General features: G+C 50.8%; 2 protein-coding genes across 2 annotated transcripts; both read right to left on the minus strand.

Annotated features, from left to right (window-relative positions):
* Positions 1–3,628: 3,628 nt before the first annotated feature.
* Positions 3,629–11,303, minus strand: UBOX5 (U-box domain containing 5). The gene is made up of 4 exons (XM_081999184.1): positions 11,241–11,303; positions 8,403–9,585; positions 5,263–5,424; positions 3,629–3,947 (listed from the first exon to the last, which is right to left on the minus strand). The coding sequence occupies exons 1-4, from the start codon at positions 11,292–11,294 to the stop codon at positions 3,736–3,738; spliced, it is 1,611 nt and encodes a 536-aa protein (XP_081855310.1). The 5' UTR covers positions 11,295–11,303; the 3' UTR covers positions 3,629–3,735.
* A 4,507-nt stretch (positions 11,304–15,810) lies between these two features.
* Positions 15,811–18,285, minus strand: FASTKD5 (FAST kinase domains 5; the record flags this gene model as incomplete). Its single annotated transcript, XM_081999698.1, has 1 exon — positions 15,811–18,285. The coding sequence occupies one exon, from the start codon at positions 18,283–18,285 to the stop codon at positions 15,811–15,813; it is 2,475 nt and encodes an 824-aa protein (XP_081855824.1).
* Positions 18,286–18,722: the final 437 nt, after the last annotated feature.

Raw genomic sequence — 18,722 nt, forward strand, 5'->3', positions numbered from 1 at the left:
GCTCACTGGTACCCGGCCGGCACCCGGCCGCGGCCCCGGGGTGATGCTGGAGCCCCCAACCCGCACCCACCTCCTGCTTGATGCCTTGGGACTACTCGAAGCCGTGCCCCAAATCCCCCGACATCACCCCTGGGGTCCCCTCTCTGCGTCCCCGACGCCGGATTTGCTCTGCCACGTCCCTGCTCTCCCCCAGGCTCTTCCCCGGGGCCCCAGAGGAGCCCCCTTCGTTAGCGCTGATCTCCTAACGACATGCGAGGCGGGCGAGGCGGGCGCCGCGGCATTAATCGTCGGCGTTAGCTGCCTGCTATCTATAACCCAGCTTGCCTCGGCTGGCGAAGGAAAGCCCCAAAGGCCTGCCACGGGGTGAGCAGCATCCTCACGTCCACCCCCAGCCCTCCTGCCCAGCCGTAACATGGCCCCAGCTCTTCCCAGACATCAGCCGAGGGGCTGGGGGCTGCCGGAGAGGCTCAGCCGCGGAGCTTCGCCGCTTGTGCCCTTCCCAATCGCTTTTCACTTCGGGGAATAACCGGGATGGTGGGAAACGGGGCGTCCGGCGACTCCTGCACTGCTTCGCACGTAGGACACCCTCCGGCTACCCCCGCGGCTCTGAAGCGTCATTGATGCACAGAAGTGATGATCGTCTTCCAACCCTTGAGTGATCACAGCCTCGCACACGGTCAGGGCAAACCGCAAGTCTATTCCACCCCCATCCTTCATTAATGGCTGGAGCTTCGTTAGCTTTGAAGCCTCCACCGAGGTTTTTAAGAGCCCCTCCGGAGGCAGGAGAGAGGACGGAGGTCACGGTGCTCCGCCGCAGCCCGTGCTGCCCGACGCAGAGGTCAGAGCAACACAGTTTAATCAGAATAAATTCGAGGAAAACTGGATTTTCATCAATTTGTGCCTTTTTCTGCCTTTGCTGGAGGGGGATGCGGCTCACAACAGAGAAGGAGCAACTTCCTTTGAACACGCTGCTCGTGAAGGCACGTTGGCGGTAGGAAGCAGGTCAGGCTGGCAAAGGAGCGCTCCCATCTCCCGCCCGGCTGAGCTAATGCTCCTCAAATGGGCCTGTCTTCACCGCATTTAGCGGCGACCGCTTCTCCCCCAGCCTGTCACCAGCCTTTCAGCCGGGTCGCCGCAAACCCGCGGCTGACGGGGGGTTAATGGCTGGAGGCTGATGGGGAGGGGGGGATCCTGTACCTCCTGGCTGAGCACAGCACCTTCTTTTCCCTTTTCGTGGCTGAAGACGCTCCTCTGCGTCCAAGACATGATGGAAAAAAGCTTTGATGCTCGTTTAAAGAAGGAAGAGCAGCCAATGTCAAGATTTGCCGGGGCGCTGCCTTTATCGCTCGCCCGTCCAAATCCATCCCGCTGGGACGCAGGCGTCACGCCGGGAGGTCACTGACCGCCAAGGGATGGATTTGTCCTCTTAAAAGCATTGGAAGGAAAGCGTTGGAGGAAATTGCTCAGGCCTTCGATCACAGGCTGTTCCCCACCTCTCCAAGAGGAGACGGGCTCAGTGCCGGGAAGTCAATTTGCAGGTGGCATCGGCCCATTCTGCGTGGGAGCTTAAGGGGAATCGCTGCGGGTCCTGGCAGAAAACCCCATAGAAAGCCCTGGCTACGTGTCGCCCACCACCAAGCCCATCTTCTTGGGGTGCAGAGAGGGTCTCTGCTGCCCACAGAGGTTTTGGTGCCCCGCTCCTTTGCAAGGGGAGCCACCAGGAGGACTCGCACCCAGCTGGGGGTACGTGGTCCCTCCCTAAGCAGTGAGAGGTGGGCGCAGAGGGGACGTCGTCCCTTCTCCCTCCCTGTATCAGCAAGAGGGGACGTGGGGGTTGAAACTTTTTGCCAAAGGGTCCCACAGGGTTAAGGAGGAAGAGCGATTGGGTGGATGAAGGCCGTGAGACACCTGATGTAACGTGGGGCCGAGCTCTCCTCTGAGCACCTGGCCTCCTGCACCCCATCCCTTCCGACCTCTGCTCCGTCAGGCTCCGTGCTCGCTCCCTGGAGAAGGACGGACCCTCGAGAGCCAGCTCGCCTTCACCCCCAGCGAGCTGGCTCCCGGCCCCAGCCGCTGCCCCGGCGGGGTATCGCAAGTGACTTTTGGGCAGGATTGACTGACGCTTGGCTGAACCGGCAGCTTTGGGCTTCATTGGAGGCGACCGGGCTTCGTTAGCGCCAGGGAAGAACGAGATGGCTGTGCGGACGGGGAGCTCCTGCAGCAGCGATCGCTCCCCAGAGATGTGGGGCGGAGGAGGTGTGAGAGCTGAATCATGCCAGGATGGTTCACTGTAAACACAACACCACTACAGCATTAAGAGGATTTTTGCTGCCTCTGAATCGTGGGAGTTTTAGGATTTTTTGGGCCTATTTTCTAAACGTTTATTATTTAAAGATGGGACCCTTCCCTATTTTTGCTACAAATGGAGATGGATTATGAAGTCCCACGGACACAAAGAGCAGGATCAGTTCGGTGCCTTCAGTCGCTCGACGAGACTGCTATTTCCCGTGACCAGCCAGCCACGAACATTACGGGTCACTCCACAAGTAGGTGCCTTTTAAGAGAATAAAGGTATGAGATGCAAAGGTGAGTTGAGTCAGCTGGAGGCTCGTTACCCCGGAGAATCTGGCGCGGAACACCAGTGAGGAATGTCTGCTCCGCAGAGAGAAACTACCAATTAAGTGGCAACAGCAGGGGGTTATGCAGGTGACAAAACCCTCTGCTGTCACCTCGCCCTCAATACATCCAGGCCGGAACATGGCTGAGTGATCTTCCTTCAGGCTTTTTTTCGAACAGCTCTTTGAAGACCAGACCTCCACGGGCTTAGGTATCCACATCTCAACCCTGTGCTGGTCCACGCAGCTACTGTGACAACCCCCCAAAAGCCACGGGTCTGCAGATCCTTTTATGTTGACTGACTTAGCTTCTTCCAGCCCATTTATTCAGTAGTCTGCAAAGAGATTCACGCCACGAAATCATTTAAGACGCACAATGAGACCAATTACGAGTCAGAGAACCTGATTTTAACCATAATTTTATTAAGGCTTAAATGTCTATCAGCCAGACGGGAGCTGGTCCAGTCACACGACATAAACCGAGAGTGACGTTTGGTGTAATGCGATGGCTTTTCTACAGGAGTTCGTACAAGCAGGACGAGATCGCTGCCGGTTACTCACGCATCAACCACGGCCTCTTTTCGTGGCTCGCTGGACTCCAGGATGAACGACATGCTCCTGCAGCGCAGCGAGGGCACCGCCGGCAGGAGGGGAGTGAGGCGGGGAAGGGGAGAAGTCAGGTAGCTTGCGTGGTGTCAATCACGAGGACTCTGCCTGGTCCATGACCGAATGGCTGCTCGTCAAATATGTAAATGGTTTTAACTCACAGGGAAGCTAAACTCATGGTCCAAAAGGCACCTATGCTAAACCACTGAGCCACTGGGATGGTGGTAAGAGGGCGGGTGCAACAGGTGGACATCAGTTCCGTATAAATACATATTCCTTGTTAAAGAAGCTATGGCTTTTATTATCGTCAGATCGCTTTGCTCTGGCGCGATGCTCTAACCCCCCACCCCCCACTACTCTGTAAGCACAAGAAGACCAAGTCTTCTCCGCCATTACGGGTGCTCCTCTGGCAAGCTCTCCGAAAGCCTTCGTCCTCCTACAGATCAATACGGACACAGGGAACAGCAGCGGCTCCGTGTTTGCGTCCTCCCGGCGGGCTCTGGCAGCCGAGGACTCAGAAGTGAACCCTCCGGACGTCGTGCGTGGCAGCCGACCTTTTACAACTCCCGCACAGTATCGAGGAGAGAGACTTCTGCTTCTCGGCCAAGCACGGGCGACACATGAGGTGGCCGCAGGGAAGCTGGTAAACAGGCTCCGTTTTGAAGTAAGAGGAGAAGGTTTTGCTGCAGGAAGCACATCCTTGGGTCTGGCTGCTCCTGCCATGCTCTGCAAAGGTGATGGGAGAAGCGGCTCAGTCACGGGGGAGTGACAAATCCACGCTGTGCCACCCCTTAGGTGCCCAATCTTGCCTACAAGCCGGGCACCCTGCTTTCTGTGGGCACACAGCACAGCTCATGGCTCGGGGCCGTGGCCCGTTTCCTCTATCACTACCATAAGGAAAGGTCTAGCTTCTGGGGCAGGTTGTGCTCAGAAGGGGCTGGGTCACGTCAGCATTTGCACCATCAGGCTTTTAATTGAGGACAGATGACTGTAAAAGGGCTTTTCACTTTTACTGAGACTAAATCAGCCTCCTTTCCACTTTTCCAATGAATTAAAAACACCGATTCCCCAGTGAAAGGCTTTAGGTATCAATGCTTTTTGGCATTCCTGTCACATGCTGCCTTATCAAGGGCTACTCAGTCAGCTCTTAAACAGCAGCAATTTTAAAGGGGACAGGAAAAAGCTTAATAGCTTAATGTCACTGCAAAACAGCAAAAGCTATTCAGAGAGAGAGACAGCCACTGGGAGCTGCACAGCCCCATCCCTTTCTCTGGGTCACCTGGTCCCTCTGAACCCTCTTCTCTGCCACGAGCAGGCAGATCCTTGCTCAAGGAAAGACAAGCCAGCAGTTGGGGCATCGGCTTGCGGAGGGACAGGTGAAGGTTCAATGCTTCCCTGCATCCCAAAGAAATAATTTTGGGTATGCATACACAGCTGGATTAGCATCTCTAACCAGCAGGTGCAATGAAAACTGTGAGGACTCAACAGACTCATTCCCCAACCACGCGGCAACTCCCCAGCTTGCTCTGTGCAGCTAACGGGCAATGTTTAAACCACTCGGCCCAGATCGCAGAGCTCTGGGAACAGCCAAAGCCTCGACGCGGGGCGAGCTCTCCCTCTGAACTAACCTGGCGCAGGCTGGGCTGAGCACCACGGCTCAGCGCAGCGCATCCAGGATCGTCCTTGGGCAGCGCGGGCAAGTGACAGCCAACAACCCGGGCGAACCGCAGGACTCATGCTGAAGCCTGCTCTGACTGCAGACATGGACAACCTACCTCACTTTCTGGGGGTCAACAAGGTCTAACCTGCCTCACTGGGAGAACAAACCATTAAAACTGCTGAGAAACAAAAGCAGTAGTTTAGTTAGGGATTGTTAAGTAAAGCTTGCTGGGAGACCACGTAATATTTTTATATTGAATACATAGTATTTTTGGGTCTGAAGAGGCATAGAAAGACGCTGAGCAGCAGCAGAACCCTCCCTGTTAACCCGGTCCCAGGTCTGGTCTCCTCTCTTGCTCCCGAAGGTGAACCTGTTGCTTACCGAGGACGGTGCCTGCACTCCACGAACTGCTGCAGCCTCCCTCGCTCTGCGCCTGCTGCTGGCTTTTCATCAGCTTGGCCGTAAAGGAGGGCATTGAGCTGAGCGCCGAGTTCAAGGCAGTGTCCAAACTCTCCGACAGTTTTTGTTCGTGAGAGACCAGATCTGCAAAGAGAAGCACAAGCTCGAGAAGTGGATGCCGGGAAAAAGCAAGCTGTCAATGCGTGACAGAAATGCTGCTTTGCCTCTGAACCTTTGGGACAACACTTGGGATTTTAGGAGCTCTGCCACCTGCTTTCTTGAGAGGTCTCTTTTCCCCACCATGGTGCCAGGATGGGGATGTAGTGCCTCATCTCCCTTGGGTCCTAAAGATGAGAAGTCCTACGGATTACTGTCAGACATTCATGACATGCCATGTCAGCGAACATTCAAGGTGTTGGCTTATATCTGCAGGTCTGAACAAGGCCAAAATGCCAAATGATCCAGAAACCCATTTCCCTCCGAAACCCAGGCAGCTCCCTCAGCCTGCTCCCAGCCCAGTGCTCTCAGGCTTGCTTCGTGCAGCCAGCTGGGAATATTTAAGCCACTAACAAAATCTGAGGGACTCTTCCCCCCCGGCTCTGTCCCGGTTCTGAGGGAAGGGATAAAGCCAAAGGTACAGGGTTGGACACTTCTCTGCAGTGTATAGCAGCGTTTTGTCCTGTGCAGTACCGAAGGTGTTAATTAAGACTGTGCATCAAGAGAATGGTGTCTGCATCACTAATTCTGTTAAATGCATCTCCCAAAGGAAGATCTTTGAATTAGTGCTGCACATTTGCTACAGCAATCAAGGCTGATGAAATACTGAAGCTCCCTGGGCCGAGCACTGTGCTTTTATTTATGTATGGGCACAGCTCCCCCGGGAGCCCCAGGACCCCCCGGCGCAGCCCCTGCTCCTGCGAGATCGGGGCACATCCCCAGCGGGAGCTGTTACACGCCTCTGCAACACAAATAACTCATGATTCCTCCTAAAACATGGAATGAGCTCTAGGCTGAGAGATCAGAGCAGAAATGTGCATTTCTGACATCTTCCTACTCTTCCTGATACCACCAAACATGAATTATTTTCAACCAAGTCTTTAAAGAATTTGTTTAAAATCAAAGGACCACCTACGCTTCTTCCTCAAAACATTTTTGAGCCATTTTGTGATAAAGCCGATGGGAGAGACGGGTACCAGCAGGCAATCAAAAGCTCTGGGCCATATTTTCATGTGTTACAGACCACTGGTTTTGAGAAAACACATGAAAACTCAACTTACCTGCCTAGAGAGACAGCCCTTACATGACCAGAAGACACCCGTGCACCACGTATTTATACCCTCCTACTCAGACCAGCCCGCTTGCAACAGACGGCCTCACAGACACTGCTGCTCTCTTCAAGCTCATCTAAAGAGGAGATTGCTAAAGACGTCTCTCTCCTTCCTCCCAGCTTAAGTTCCTTAAGACCCTCCTGCTCCAGTGGGATTGTTACCTAAGGCAGCAAGTCAGTTTAACGACAGAAAACATAAGTGTTGCTGTATGAAGTACAGTTATATCCATGTAACAAATGCACTGAGAGCAACTCCAATACGTTTCAGGAATCCCCATGCCAACACAGAAGAAAGCAAACGTGGCAAAATAGATGTGGATTCGGGCGAAAGATCTAAGAGGAGAAAGTCAAGAGGAGCAATTGCCTGTGAGCCAAGCTCTTCACTGCGGACTGGAAGCTGAAGGTACTAGTCATCAGAGAATAAACCACAAAGAGCAAACAGATTTTGGGGAGAGAACCATGAAACTCCTTGGTATTTAAAGCATAGATCACCTTTGCTTTCTAAAGACTGTCACCTCCTCACCAGTCCAGCCCGCCCCAGCACTTGAATGCTGCTGGACCGACAAAGAGTATCCTACACTCCCGTGCCCAGCGCTCGGTGGATCCAAAGGTCTGACCGCGCTGCCACAACGCTGCCTGGTGAGAAGCTGTGGCATGGCGGGGGACCGAGGTGGGTGAAAGCACTCAGCTTTTCAGGGAATTATCTCAGGGCTGCAGGTCTGGACTGTTTTTCTGCCTCCTGGAGCTTATGCCCAGCAGTGCCACTACCAGATCACTGAGAAAAACAAGGATAAAAGGAAACCAGTGCCCATTTCCTTCCCTTTTAAACACAAGTCACATCCCTTTCTAATGTCTCTACCTGGTTTTTTTGCTTTAACTCGCTGCAAACTTTAGGCAAGTCTCTCCCAGTCTGTGCTGTCATCTGCTCTCCCCTCCTCCCTGCTCCAAAGGCAGCACTGCCTGCCATTCTCCCGCTGCCGTTTGTTCCAAGCCCTGCCGCACTAAGATTAGCGTGGACCGGAGGTCGTGCAGCGACACGCTCCCCAAGCTCAGCCTCTGCCACAGCAAGAGCAGCCCCGTGAGAAGGTAAGGAGCCAGTCTGTCCCGGGGACACAATCTGTGCAGCAACGCTGAGTGTGCAGGGAACCGGCTGCGCCAAGAGCCCAGGCTGGCAGTGCCTGGCTAGAGAAATCCAGGAGCAGGATTAGTGCCCCATTCCCACCTTCCTCCCCATCTCACTCCTCATGAGAAGATCTACACCAGCCAGGACTCCCTGTGCCATCACCACTGCACCACCAGCTGTTTCTTTTCCTGCTGTTGCATATTTTCCTGCTTCTGAAAGAATATATTGGATGTCTGGGGTAATAAATTGCCCACGATATAGAAACTTCAAACCAGCACACTGTGAGAAAGATGTTGTCTCCTCAGGGACAGTGGCTTGAAAGCAAGGAGGAGAAAGGAAACACAAACTAAAAGGGAACCGCGGCAACCTGAGCAAAGAAAAGGGCTGTGAAACAGGCTGCACAGGTAACGAGAACAACGTGCCTAGAGATGGGAAAAAGTGAAACAGAATGGAACCAAACACCATCCAGGGATGGCAGGTTGTGCTGATGAGAGGGGAGGTGAATGAGACGACGACCTGACTTCCACAACATCTATCAACAGCAAAATACAACGGCCTTAAAGCTTTCTAGAAGCTGGATGGAAATCTGTACTGGAGGCTCCTGACTTGAAAACCTGGCCCCGGGCTGTCAAGACACTCAAGGAACACAAGTGACTTAGGGAGCCACGATACCTGTCGAACAGTCCATTTGGATCAAATGTGAGTCACTGTCAGTTTTCATTTTTTTAGCACTGTTCTCTGAGGTAGACGTGACAAGAAAGTTTGTAGAAGAAAAATAGGGTGGCTGCACGGAGCTCTGATCCATACAGTCCATTTTCCTTTTCAGAGAAGACATTGTTATGGAAGAAGGTACAAGCATTTCCGAGGCGTGAGCCCTCCCGAGCAGGTTGGTGCCAGGGATGCTGTGCTGTAAGAGGAAGTGGTCTATCCTGGCCTTGAGGGTCGGGTGAGGTAGGGGCTGCGAGTGCTGGCTGAAGGCCACCCCAGTGAAAGGATCGCTGGGTACCCTGCCCCAAGATGCCTCACTCCGGTTGCATTTTTCCAGGGTGGTCTGGTCAATCACCTTCCCGGAGGGCAGGAGCATGGGGAAGGTCATGATCTCCAGAGTGATGGGGTCCAGGAATTCTTCGGGGATGTCTTGGACGATGTCCACCAGCTTGCGGAGGGTCTGCTGCTCGCTGTCGTTGGCGCTGAAGGGCACGCAGTCGCTCTCCATTGGTGTCCAGAGCTCTGGCTTGAGGCTGCTGACCTCCTGGGCAAAGAACTGGGAGGCCACCTGAAAGACACCCTCAATCACCTCCTGCGGGCACGATTTGGCAGGTTGTCCCCACACCTCCAGCCTCTTAACGCAAGGCAGGCCGCCTCCGGCTACATGGGTGATGCAGATTTTTAAGTGCGACACGTTGCTCAGCGAGGCGGGCCCTTTGTTCCAGAGGTCTTGAGATACGGAGCCAGGGTAGGAGAAGACATTTTCCATCTGATGGAAGGGAGGCCTCGGCTTGAAGCCTCTGTGGCCGAATGTCACTTTGCTTTGATTTTTTAAGACTGCTTTTCCCACCAGTGTGAAAGTGTCTTTGTCTGACACAGGCTGACCGGCCAGACCTGAGAACTGACCCTCAGGGCTCTGCCAAGAGGTTTTATTGCATGAGGTAGAGGTGTAAACTTCGAGCCCGGAGAAGGTTTGGTACCCCCCGGATGAGATGTCGATATTAATCCTACAGATCTCAATGTTGAAGGGAAAAGAGATTGTGACGTGGACCGGAGGTTTGATAAAGTATTCGCTGCGGAAACCACGATTTCTCCTGGCAAGGTCTTCGGAGATCAGATTCTCCACTTCGTAACCATCAGCAGAAATCTGCGTTTCAAGAGAAAACTGGATTTAATTTGAAGCAAGAAAAGGAAAGGAAACTAGTTTCACAAGCACTTATGTGGATTCTCAAGATGACATCAACTAGGAACCAAGGCTGTGGTTTCACGTGCAGCTGAGACAACACAGGAGATCCTTGATGTTAGGGCTGAGCAGACCCACCCCCACCCTCCTCCAGCCACATGGTCCTATCCACTCTTCTCTGCACCCTCTGTTACCTGCCCAGCCATTTGCAAAGCTGATTTAACTGCTAAAAAAGCGGGAAATTATGGACAGTTTGCGGCTTTGGCTGGGTCGGGAAACTAAATCAAGTGGGAGAGTGTGGCTGGGAGCAGAGCACGTGTGCGTGGGGGAGATGGGAGTCTCCTCTCTTTCAACAGCGGTGAAACTTTATGTCAGCCTGCCCTGCCACGTGGAAACATACTCCGAATCACCCAGCTACAGCCTAAAAAGTTTGCAACACTTGCTAAATGAACAAATAACAGCAAGGAATATCTATTTATTCCACCTGCTTAATATGGTCACTCTACACCCTCCTAATTACAACAATCACACCAAACCTCAGTAGCACGGCTGGGTTTCTCAACACACCACCCGGAGGGATAGTTACACTTGGTACTGCTGTTTTTACAGCACAGTAATTACAAATCCAAGGCTAGGAGTTGGTGGGGAGACCTACCATTAAAAAACGGCCTTGAATTAAAAACCAATTAGTAACTAAAGGATTCTGATGATGCTGAGTGAAAATGTAACTTCAGCAAACCTTGTCAGGAGCTGCATAGTGGACAAAGGGAAAGCTGTAATATTGCAGGGAAAAAGGTATCCCAAGTCAAAGCACAAGTACCTGTAAGCACATAACATTGTCTTGCTATGAGATCCTGCAAAATTAGGGCTTTTTCCCTCCAAGAATTAGTGTGTGCCACATCAGAGCAGCCACAGGAGGCTATACAGTGTTCTAACACTAGCTGGCATAAACAGGACAAACCAAATTTTGAAGAGTAACTTATGGTAAATCTCTCAATACTGATTTTTCAAAGTACTGAGCCACTTTATCTTCACATGAGCTGCAGATCCCAAGCACCCAGACACGGGTTCTCTTAGTTCTCACACACCAGTGACTCTCTCAAGACCGAAGCACAAAACAGGAAAGTGATCCAGAAGCCCAGATTCCCAACACTAAACCTCTTTGCTTGGAATGACAGGAGACTGGTGAGCTTGGAAGAGAAAGCTGTGAGCAAAACCACCCAGATCACAACCCTCCCACATCACCAGAAAATTATTTTAATTGACAAAAATGCTCTCAGCTCTGCAGACTAAAGAGCCGACACCTTACCTAGGTTGGGACTGCATCTGTCCGCAACGCTGCTCTTGCCAGTGGACATACACAGCCTCCCATGTTAAAATCCCCCCCTGAACCAGCCAGACCACACAAAATGATGGGAGTTTGCTGTGAGTTGCCTTTGCTTTGTTTTCTCAGGAAAGCCTGGCATGGCCAGCCAAAAATGAGCCTTCCAGAAACACTGCTAATTATCACAGATGAGCAGCAAACAAGCACTCCCCAGCCCCAACCAGTCTAGCATGCCACTTCCAGCTACCCCCTCTAGCCCACCAGCTCCCTAAAATGCCACACATTATTATTTTACCTTGTTGCAGTGAATTCTTGGCTTGAACTGTGGGAGACAGACGTTTATTACCATCTTGGCAGTTGGAGAGACCTCACTTTCTGAGCATCAGATTCAGCTTTAAAAAAAAACAAGACAGCAAAATAAAGAAAGTGAACATCAGTGAACATTGAAAGGATCTCGTGTTTTGAAGCCTGTATGAATTACAAGCTGAGGAGTTCCTAAAATGCAGCTCAGATCTGAATCCCGGAGGTGAAGCCAATATAAACCCAAATGACTGTGGTGGAGAGACAGGATCAAGATAAAAATGGCGTTAATATTAATTAGTGACCCCCTGGAGAAACACCACAGAGAAAATGGCTACTTTAATTAAAAATGTCTTACCTATGGATAGACTAGCAATTAGATCTGAAAGTTTATCAAAGATGCAGGAGGTTTTGCAGATACAGTAAAGCATCAGAATATCACAGGAGGCTGTCAAAGGCATCGGTGTGAGCTCTCAGCAGCCTCAGTCGGACCTGGAGGACTCGGGGTGCCCTGGGCTCTGACCAGTGCGTTCAGCATCGCAAGCCCCTCACCGCTGTGAGGCAGAAAGAGCCGGCGTCCATTCCCACTGTGTGGCCTTGAACTGCCCGTTTTGCCTCCGCTGCCGGTTCCCCTGGCACACCACGTCTATCTGCTGCCTTCAGCAGTTTGAAGCAGGACCTGCCTGTGCTCTTGGACAATGCTCGACATGACAAGCTCGGACGGGGCCTCCCGGGACGAGGGTAACACCAGCCAGCACTAACACAGCGCTGCCGCAAAGAGAAATGTTTCTCGAGGGCTCCGGGAGCCTCAGATATACGCTAAGATTAAACACAAATATTAATAATCGGTATTTAGTAGCTCCAGGGGAGCAGAGGGCATTTAATAGCCCTAAGGGAGATTATTGCTGTTCTGACCGCTGACCTGGCTGATTCTTCTGACAATGTTCATTAAAGAAAACTCAAGTGAACTCACCACCTTTTCCATTGAAAAAAAAGTGACTCAAATTGGTTATATCAGATCCCTTTTAAGAATGAAATTATCTGCGAGGTAAGAGTTTTAACCTTACGTTAACCTTAGTTTTAACATGTCATCACCTTGGGCAACCTTGCAAATCAGGAACCCACTGCTTCCTTCAAGAACAAGCAGAACTTTAATGATTTTCAACTGAAGCTGTTAGTTCAGCCAAATTGAAATTGGCCTTCTGGGGGCACGTCGAGCCAGGCGCTGAAATGCAGAGCGTTAACAAGCTCGCTCTGCCTGCCTGCTAAGCGTGCGGGTGCAGCCCGGTCTGCGCGCCATCGAGCGCAAGAGGCTGAAATGAGAAATGTGGTATCCGAGGGACAAACCCCACGTATAAGAATCAACACAACAGAAGCCAAGCCTTACAGAAAGCAGAGCTTGACGGTTGCAATGCCAACGCTTGACCGAAGCAGGTGTGAACCTAAGAAGAGCTGTAGTGGGCCAGATACTTGGTCTGACAGCTGTCAGAAGCAATTCCTGCTCCTCAAGAGGGCACACAGGAATGGGGCAAGCACAAACAAACGCTCCTCCAATATTACTTTCTAAGCCTGAGAGGCTTCCAGTACAGGGCTGCCAGTGAGGAATTGTTCAAACACGCTTTTGAACTGGTCTGACTTTTGGCACCCTCATCTTGTGGGAGTAAGATTGCCCGTTTAACTACAGGTTGTGTGACAAAGCCACAGCTTTTGGTTCATTTTGAACCTGCTGCCTGGTAAATCAGCTTGTCCCTCTTAGTGCTGGTATTATGAAAAATGGCAAATCAACTCTTTTTGCTCCCTTTCTTGGAATGACTCAAGATTTGTCCTCTCTCCTATTTCTCCTCACTTCTCCTTTTCCTGGGCTGAAGACTTCTCTATATCCCTTCCAGCCTGACCAGACAGGTGAATTAACATTTGGAATATCACCGTGAAACCTCCCCCAAATGAAGGTGGTCAAGGAGAGACACCTTCACCTCTGCATCCCTGCAAACTCATCACTTCATGAACTCACTTCTTGTGAGCCACTGTCTACTAAGATCCTGCCTGTGGTGAATGCCAAACTCTCCTTGCAGTCATGCAACTGGAACTGATCTTGCAGTCATGCAACCTCCTCTTTGCAGTGCTGTCTCATGCCAGGAAAACTATGGATGGGTGCAAGCTATTCCTCAGGACAGACTCATGTCTTCTTCCAAGCTGAAGGCTGTTACTGATGTTGTGTCCTAAATCTTCATCCTGTTCTACCACACTCTTAATAATCTATGCCAGTCAGCTCTGGTTAATTATAATTTATTCTCTCACTAAACATCCTGACTTTCAATTCATTCGCTCCCTGTTCTTCAGCACGGGGAGCCATGTATGTATATATAGGTAGAGTTTATAGGATTCTCTCCTACCTGTTTGTGACCCTGACAGACTGAAACAACTCAGGCTAATTTTTCCAGATTCAGCATCTCAGTAACAAAATGCATTATTCTGCATGACCAAGTCTCCCTTCTTCTGAAAAGCTCTGCTACACTCTTGCTTCACGGCAAAACTTGGTCACTGAGTTGCTTTTAGCCACGGATATATTTTTTTTTTTTACTCTTCCATGAAAACGCAACTCAGAAGACAAACAGCGGGGATGAAGAGACAGATTAAATAAAAATTAAATGGAATGAGATTAGGACTAAGCAAGCTTCCGTGTAATGAAGGAAAGCGAGAACTGGCTGGACACATGGTGATAGGAAGGTCAAGGGGCTGGCTGAGGCCAGAGAAGCAGGCTGGGAACAAGAATCAGCAGGGACAGGCAAAAGCAGGTGAGAGGAACAGATCAGAGGAGCAGCCAGGATCAGATGGGGACAGTGAGTCCAGGACATCTGGCAAAGAGCCTGGGCTGAAGCAAGAGCTGGGGAAATGCAGAAGCTCTGAAAAAAGAATGGGATGGGGCAGCAGATGTGGCTTCCCACAGCCACTGGTGTCATTATGCCCCAAACTTGTGTGGAGGTCTCCTGTGCTAGTGGCAACCCAGGCAGTTGTGAACATGGAGGTTCTGAATTTATGAACACTTTAAAAATACAACACGCAGAAAACTGCATTACTGAAGTCATTACTTGGCAAAACAAATGACTCGAAGATCATGAAGGACTTGAAGACTACAAAGTGCCACCAGGATGTCACACAACTGTCCCATCTCTCTTGGGTGTGTGCCTTCCCTAAGGTGAACGAAGATCTTTCTACTGAGGTGGTGAAACACAGACCTGAAGGACTGCACTATGTCCTTTTCTACGCCAGCAAGATCCTCTGTGGTCTGGGACAAGTCATTTAAAACCAGGCGTTTTGGAGCTAGTCACCAAGTGCCTTCCTGGTCCTATGTAAGACTAGAGAGCTGCTGCAGTAAGGAGCGTGGACAGTGGTCATTGAACTAAGGTGCTCCATAATGCCTAGTATTTGAGGGAGAGGAAAAAACCCAGCCCAGATCTTTTAAACCAGGCAGCCAAAATGAGCTAATATACAAGATCTATCTTGGGACAGCAACCTGCTTACAGCCACCTCTCTTCCCCATCCTCCACCTCAGTATGCCTTGACATGCCGCACTGCAAAGCAGCCAGAACAGCTTGGCTGCCTTTGCGGTGGGAATGGGAGTTTCCCCTGCTGCTCCACGTGAAATAATCCCTACAGCTCTGGTCAGATGCACAGCCGGCCCTGTGCACCTCAGGAAATGTCCCTCCTCTCAAACGCCACCTGAAAGCTCAGGAAGAAGCTGGCAACTCTGTCCTCACAATAGCGTGCAGAACCTGGACACCGGGCCCCATCCTGAGCAAGGAAATAACATGATGAACCATGTGATGAAGGGTGAAACCAGCTGCCTCCAGGGCAGATGCTCCACACAGCTAGAGTCTGCGCTCTAGTTTGCACAGGACTCATTGTCACCCAGGCAGGGGAATCATCTCAAGGCGGATTTGTTGACCCCATTTGGCGGCAGACATAGCAACAGGGTGAACAGGATGCAAATCCTCTCTGCCAGGCATTGTCAAGAGCTGAGCGTGAAATGAATGTCTCAGGGTCAGAGCAGCCCAACTCTCAGCCCCAGCTTCCACCTCACCACTCAGGTTCCACACTCTGTCCTGCTCATGCACAGCTCCTAAAGGAGAAACCCAGCGTGCCCACCAGCGCCAGCTCAATGGTGACAGAAACACTAAGGAAATACCTATGTGTGTTCCTGGCACCCAGGTCAACTTCATGGCTAAAAATCATCCCAATTCTCTCCCAAATATCACTGTTCGGCTCTCACAGAGTCACCAAATCCATCCACTTTCATTTAGGGCAGAGAAAAAAAGTAATCACGGAGAAAAGCAAATAGGATAGTAGTTTTTATTTGTCATGGAAGCATTTGAGTATCTATGTACAAAAGGAGTGCGCAGGACATATGACTGTCAGCAGAGCAGAATTGGCTAACATAGCAAGGCAGCCTGAGCACACAGAGCACCTATCAAAAACTTAACCAAGACTCAGAGACCATTTTAATCAGTAATCAGAGAGATGCACCTGGGAGGCTGTGTCAGCCTCTGAGCAAGCAGTACACCAGACTAGCCATCCCTGCTAAGCAGCGCTGGGTCGAACACTTTGTAGTGGAGGTAGCTGAGTTTCTCCGAACGTGTCCGTTTGAGCAGAGGGAACCATTCCCAGAAGGGAAGCTCAACCACCACGTAACCCAGCTGCCGCAGCTGCCGCCGTTTCAAGCAGTGCAGCCCCAGAAGCCGCTTGGAGCAGTAGCAGTAGTGGTTTCGGTTGGACACCTGAATAGCCAGTTTCACCTCCCAAGGAGGCTGATTCAAAGCAAGAGAGGGGGGGACTTCAAGAGAGCGCCTCAATTTAGGCTCAACTTGCAGTCCGGCATCCGTGGTAAGAGCTCCACCTGAAAGTGCAGCACAGTCCCCAGCGCAGGGTGTTCGTGCTTCTTCCCCTCCTTCCTGACCAGGAGTCCTTGCTTCATTTTCCACTTCCACAGGAGACTGGCTGTTAGATCTCCCTGTTATAAGCTGAGTCATTAAGTCATCTGTTAGTCTAACTCCAATGTCTTTTAGTTTCTTAGCTGCAATAGGGTCTTTTAAATTGAAAGGGATGGGATGTCCATCCATGGCCAAATGAACCTCCAGATCACTCGATCTTGTGTGAGGCAGGATCATGTGTTTTTTCACATACTCGGGGCCACCTAACATGCTCTCGAGAAGAGACGCAGCTTCCACAATTTCAGGCCTGACATAGATTTCCTGCTCTGCAAAATTCAAAACCATCTCGGTAATCTCTTCATAAAGCTGAGGTGGAAGGCGGCTGCCTTGGTAGCTTGGGCACTCAATTTCAACACTCTTGCTGAGGGTGAACAGGTCCTTTTTGAGCTCGTACTTACTACCTCTTGTTTTCTGTACAAACTCATCCCTTAAAGCATAGTCTATCAGTTCCTCTGGGAAGCGTTTGACAAATGCCAGGCCAAGCAAAGCAGTAAGGAGATGCTCTGGAAACTTCCTAAATTCATGGAGTTTTCTATGCATCTGCTCTATCAGGCTGGAGTAAAACTCTTCTTCATTTGGAGGTTCATAGTCCAGGCATCCAAACGACCACAAGAACTTGGCAGCATCTTTGCTTCGGCAGTAAGTCACCTTAGAAGGCAAAGACATGGCTACAGCAGCCATAATGCCTTCGTCAAAGTAGTGTAAAGATGAACAGGTAAGAGTGATGTGCATGATACCCTGGATGTTTATTGTAGGAATCCGAGCGGGAATAATCTTCCCAAGTTCCTTCAAGATGGGTAAGTGGTCCACGCGAGAGTAGCGAAGCATTTTAAGCACATTCACCAAAGCGTAGGTGCTCATGTCTTCCATCTGCAGGGAGACTCTGTCTGCAATTTTTCTCATGACGTGGTCAGAGATACCACTGAGGGATTTGAAGAGCCCTAAGCAGATAGCACCCACCTCCTCCAAGGTGAAGGAGTCAAAGTACTTCAAAATCATGCTCTCCACCTTCTGTGCCAAGTCCACAGGTGACCTCCGGCCTTCACCTACAATATAAACAAACTGAACAAACTGGGGCAAAGTGACGTCTTTCCAGTGCATGTTGGCATAGCTGAACAAAATGCTCAGGTAGGAAGGCACGCTGCGCTCCAGACAGCGCCAGCAGTCAGCCACCAGCAGCAGCTGGTCCAGGTTCATGTCCCACACCCGCCGGCAGAATTCGTTCTCGCACGCATTCAGCAGAGGGTGGGTGGGTGGAACAACCAAACGAATGCAAGCTTTTAATATATCGATGAGATCTGAAGTACTGAACAACCCAATGTTTTCGATAGCACAGCGACACAGCGTATTAAACCTGGGTTTGGACAACAACGCTGCGTGTTGCTCCGCTGGCAAACAACTCAGATTGCGAAAATGATCTGTGATAGTTCCTGGGCTCTGCCTGCCCTTGCATATGGCCACACTGTGTAAAATCAAGTCACCTTCTTCTAAAGGGAGGGTCTTTATCAGCTCAGACTTGTCATAGCTGAGAGATGTGTATTCAGGCCTCCCCTTCTGAAACACACGAGGGTCCTCCTTGGAGTCATGCATCTCCCTTTTCTCCTTTTGTGCCTCCTCCCTGGTTTGTGCCGCAGAGAGACATGCCAAGATGGACTGCTCGAGGAGCGGTTTGGCCTTGTGCTTTGGCAGGGCATTTCTGAGGGGTGGCAAAGCTTGAGAAGTGGCAGCACCAAATGTATGCTGAACCCGTGCGGTACCAGGGCTCGTGAAAGTGTCACCGAGAGTCTGGCTGCTGTTCCTAGCAGAGTGCTGCTGGGAGGCAGCTCCACTTTTGGCGTAGGCAGATGGATTATACAATACTCTGTAGCCCAGTGGATTCAGCAACTGGATCCTAGCCGCAGATTCGGTTCTGGTGGTGGCTGTGTCCGAGTTCCCTTCCTTTTTCTGCTTACTTTTGCTGCTTCCACTCTCAGCATTGCACTCAGCTGTAGTCGAAAATGTAGTCCCCCTGCTCAGTCTTGGAAATCTTCGGCATATTAGCACTGTAGCCATGGATCACAATTTACTGGGGTCAGAATTGCTTCCAGGTACTGAAAAAAGGGCAGACGAAGAATGAGTGGCCTCCACCTAACACGAAGCATGTTTTAATCTATCCTTTATGCTACCGAAAGTGAGGTGACGCCACTGTTTCCCCTAGCCAGGGGGGGCATTTCCCTGGAAAGCCGTAAGGCAGCCACTATTGAACGTTGCCTCATGCAAAGGCAGCTCAAGACAAGCACCCAGGTGACCTGACAGACGCCAAGTCGGGGTACATGCGGTCGGGTATGACCTGCTACTCAGCAGCTACACGTAACCTGGCAGAGGCTATGGGAGTTAAGAAAAAAAGTCATCGCTTTGTCATTTTTAGGAGACCCAAACTGTTTTTCTTTCATTCTAAACAATGAAAACATATTTTTGCAGTAGAGCTGTAGCTTCAAGAGACTTCATGT

Source organism: Phaethon aethereus (assembly GCF_964289735.1).
Source record: "Phaethon aethereus genome assembly, chromosome: 4".
Classification (NCBI taxonomy): Eukaryota; Metazoa; Chordata; class Aves; order Phaethontiformes; family Phaethontidae; genus Phaethon; species Phaethon aethereus.

What these genes read in the sequence shown, in the direction of transcription:
- UBOX5 (XM_081999184.1), bottom strand. Translation starts at nt 11,294, where the DNA reads ATGGTAATAAACGTCTGTCTCCCACAGTTCAAGCCAAGAATTCACTGC. An exon ending in CAAGAATTCACTGCAACAAG is followed by an intron (nt 9,586 to 11,240) that starts GTAAAATAATAA and finishes CTTGAAACGCAG; the next exon opens with ATTTCTGCTGATGGTTACGA. An exon ending in CCAAATGGACTGTTCGACAG is followed by an intron (nt 5,425 to 8,402) that starts GTATCGTGGCTC and finishes TTCTCTTTGCAG; the next exon opens with ATCTGGTCTCTCACGAACAA.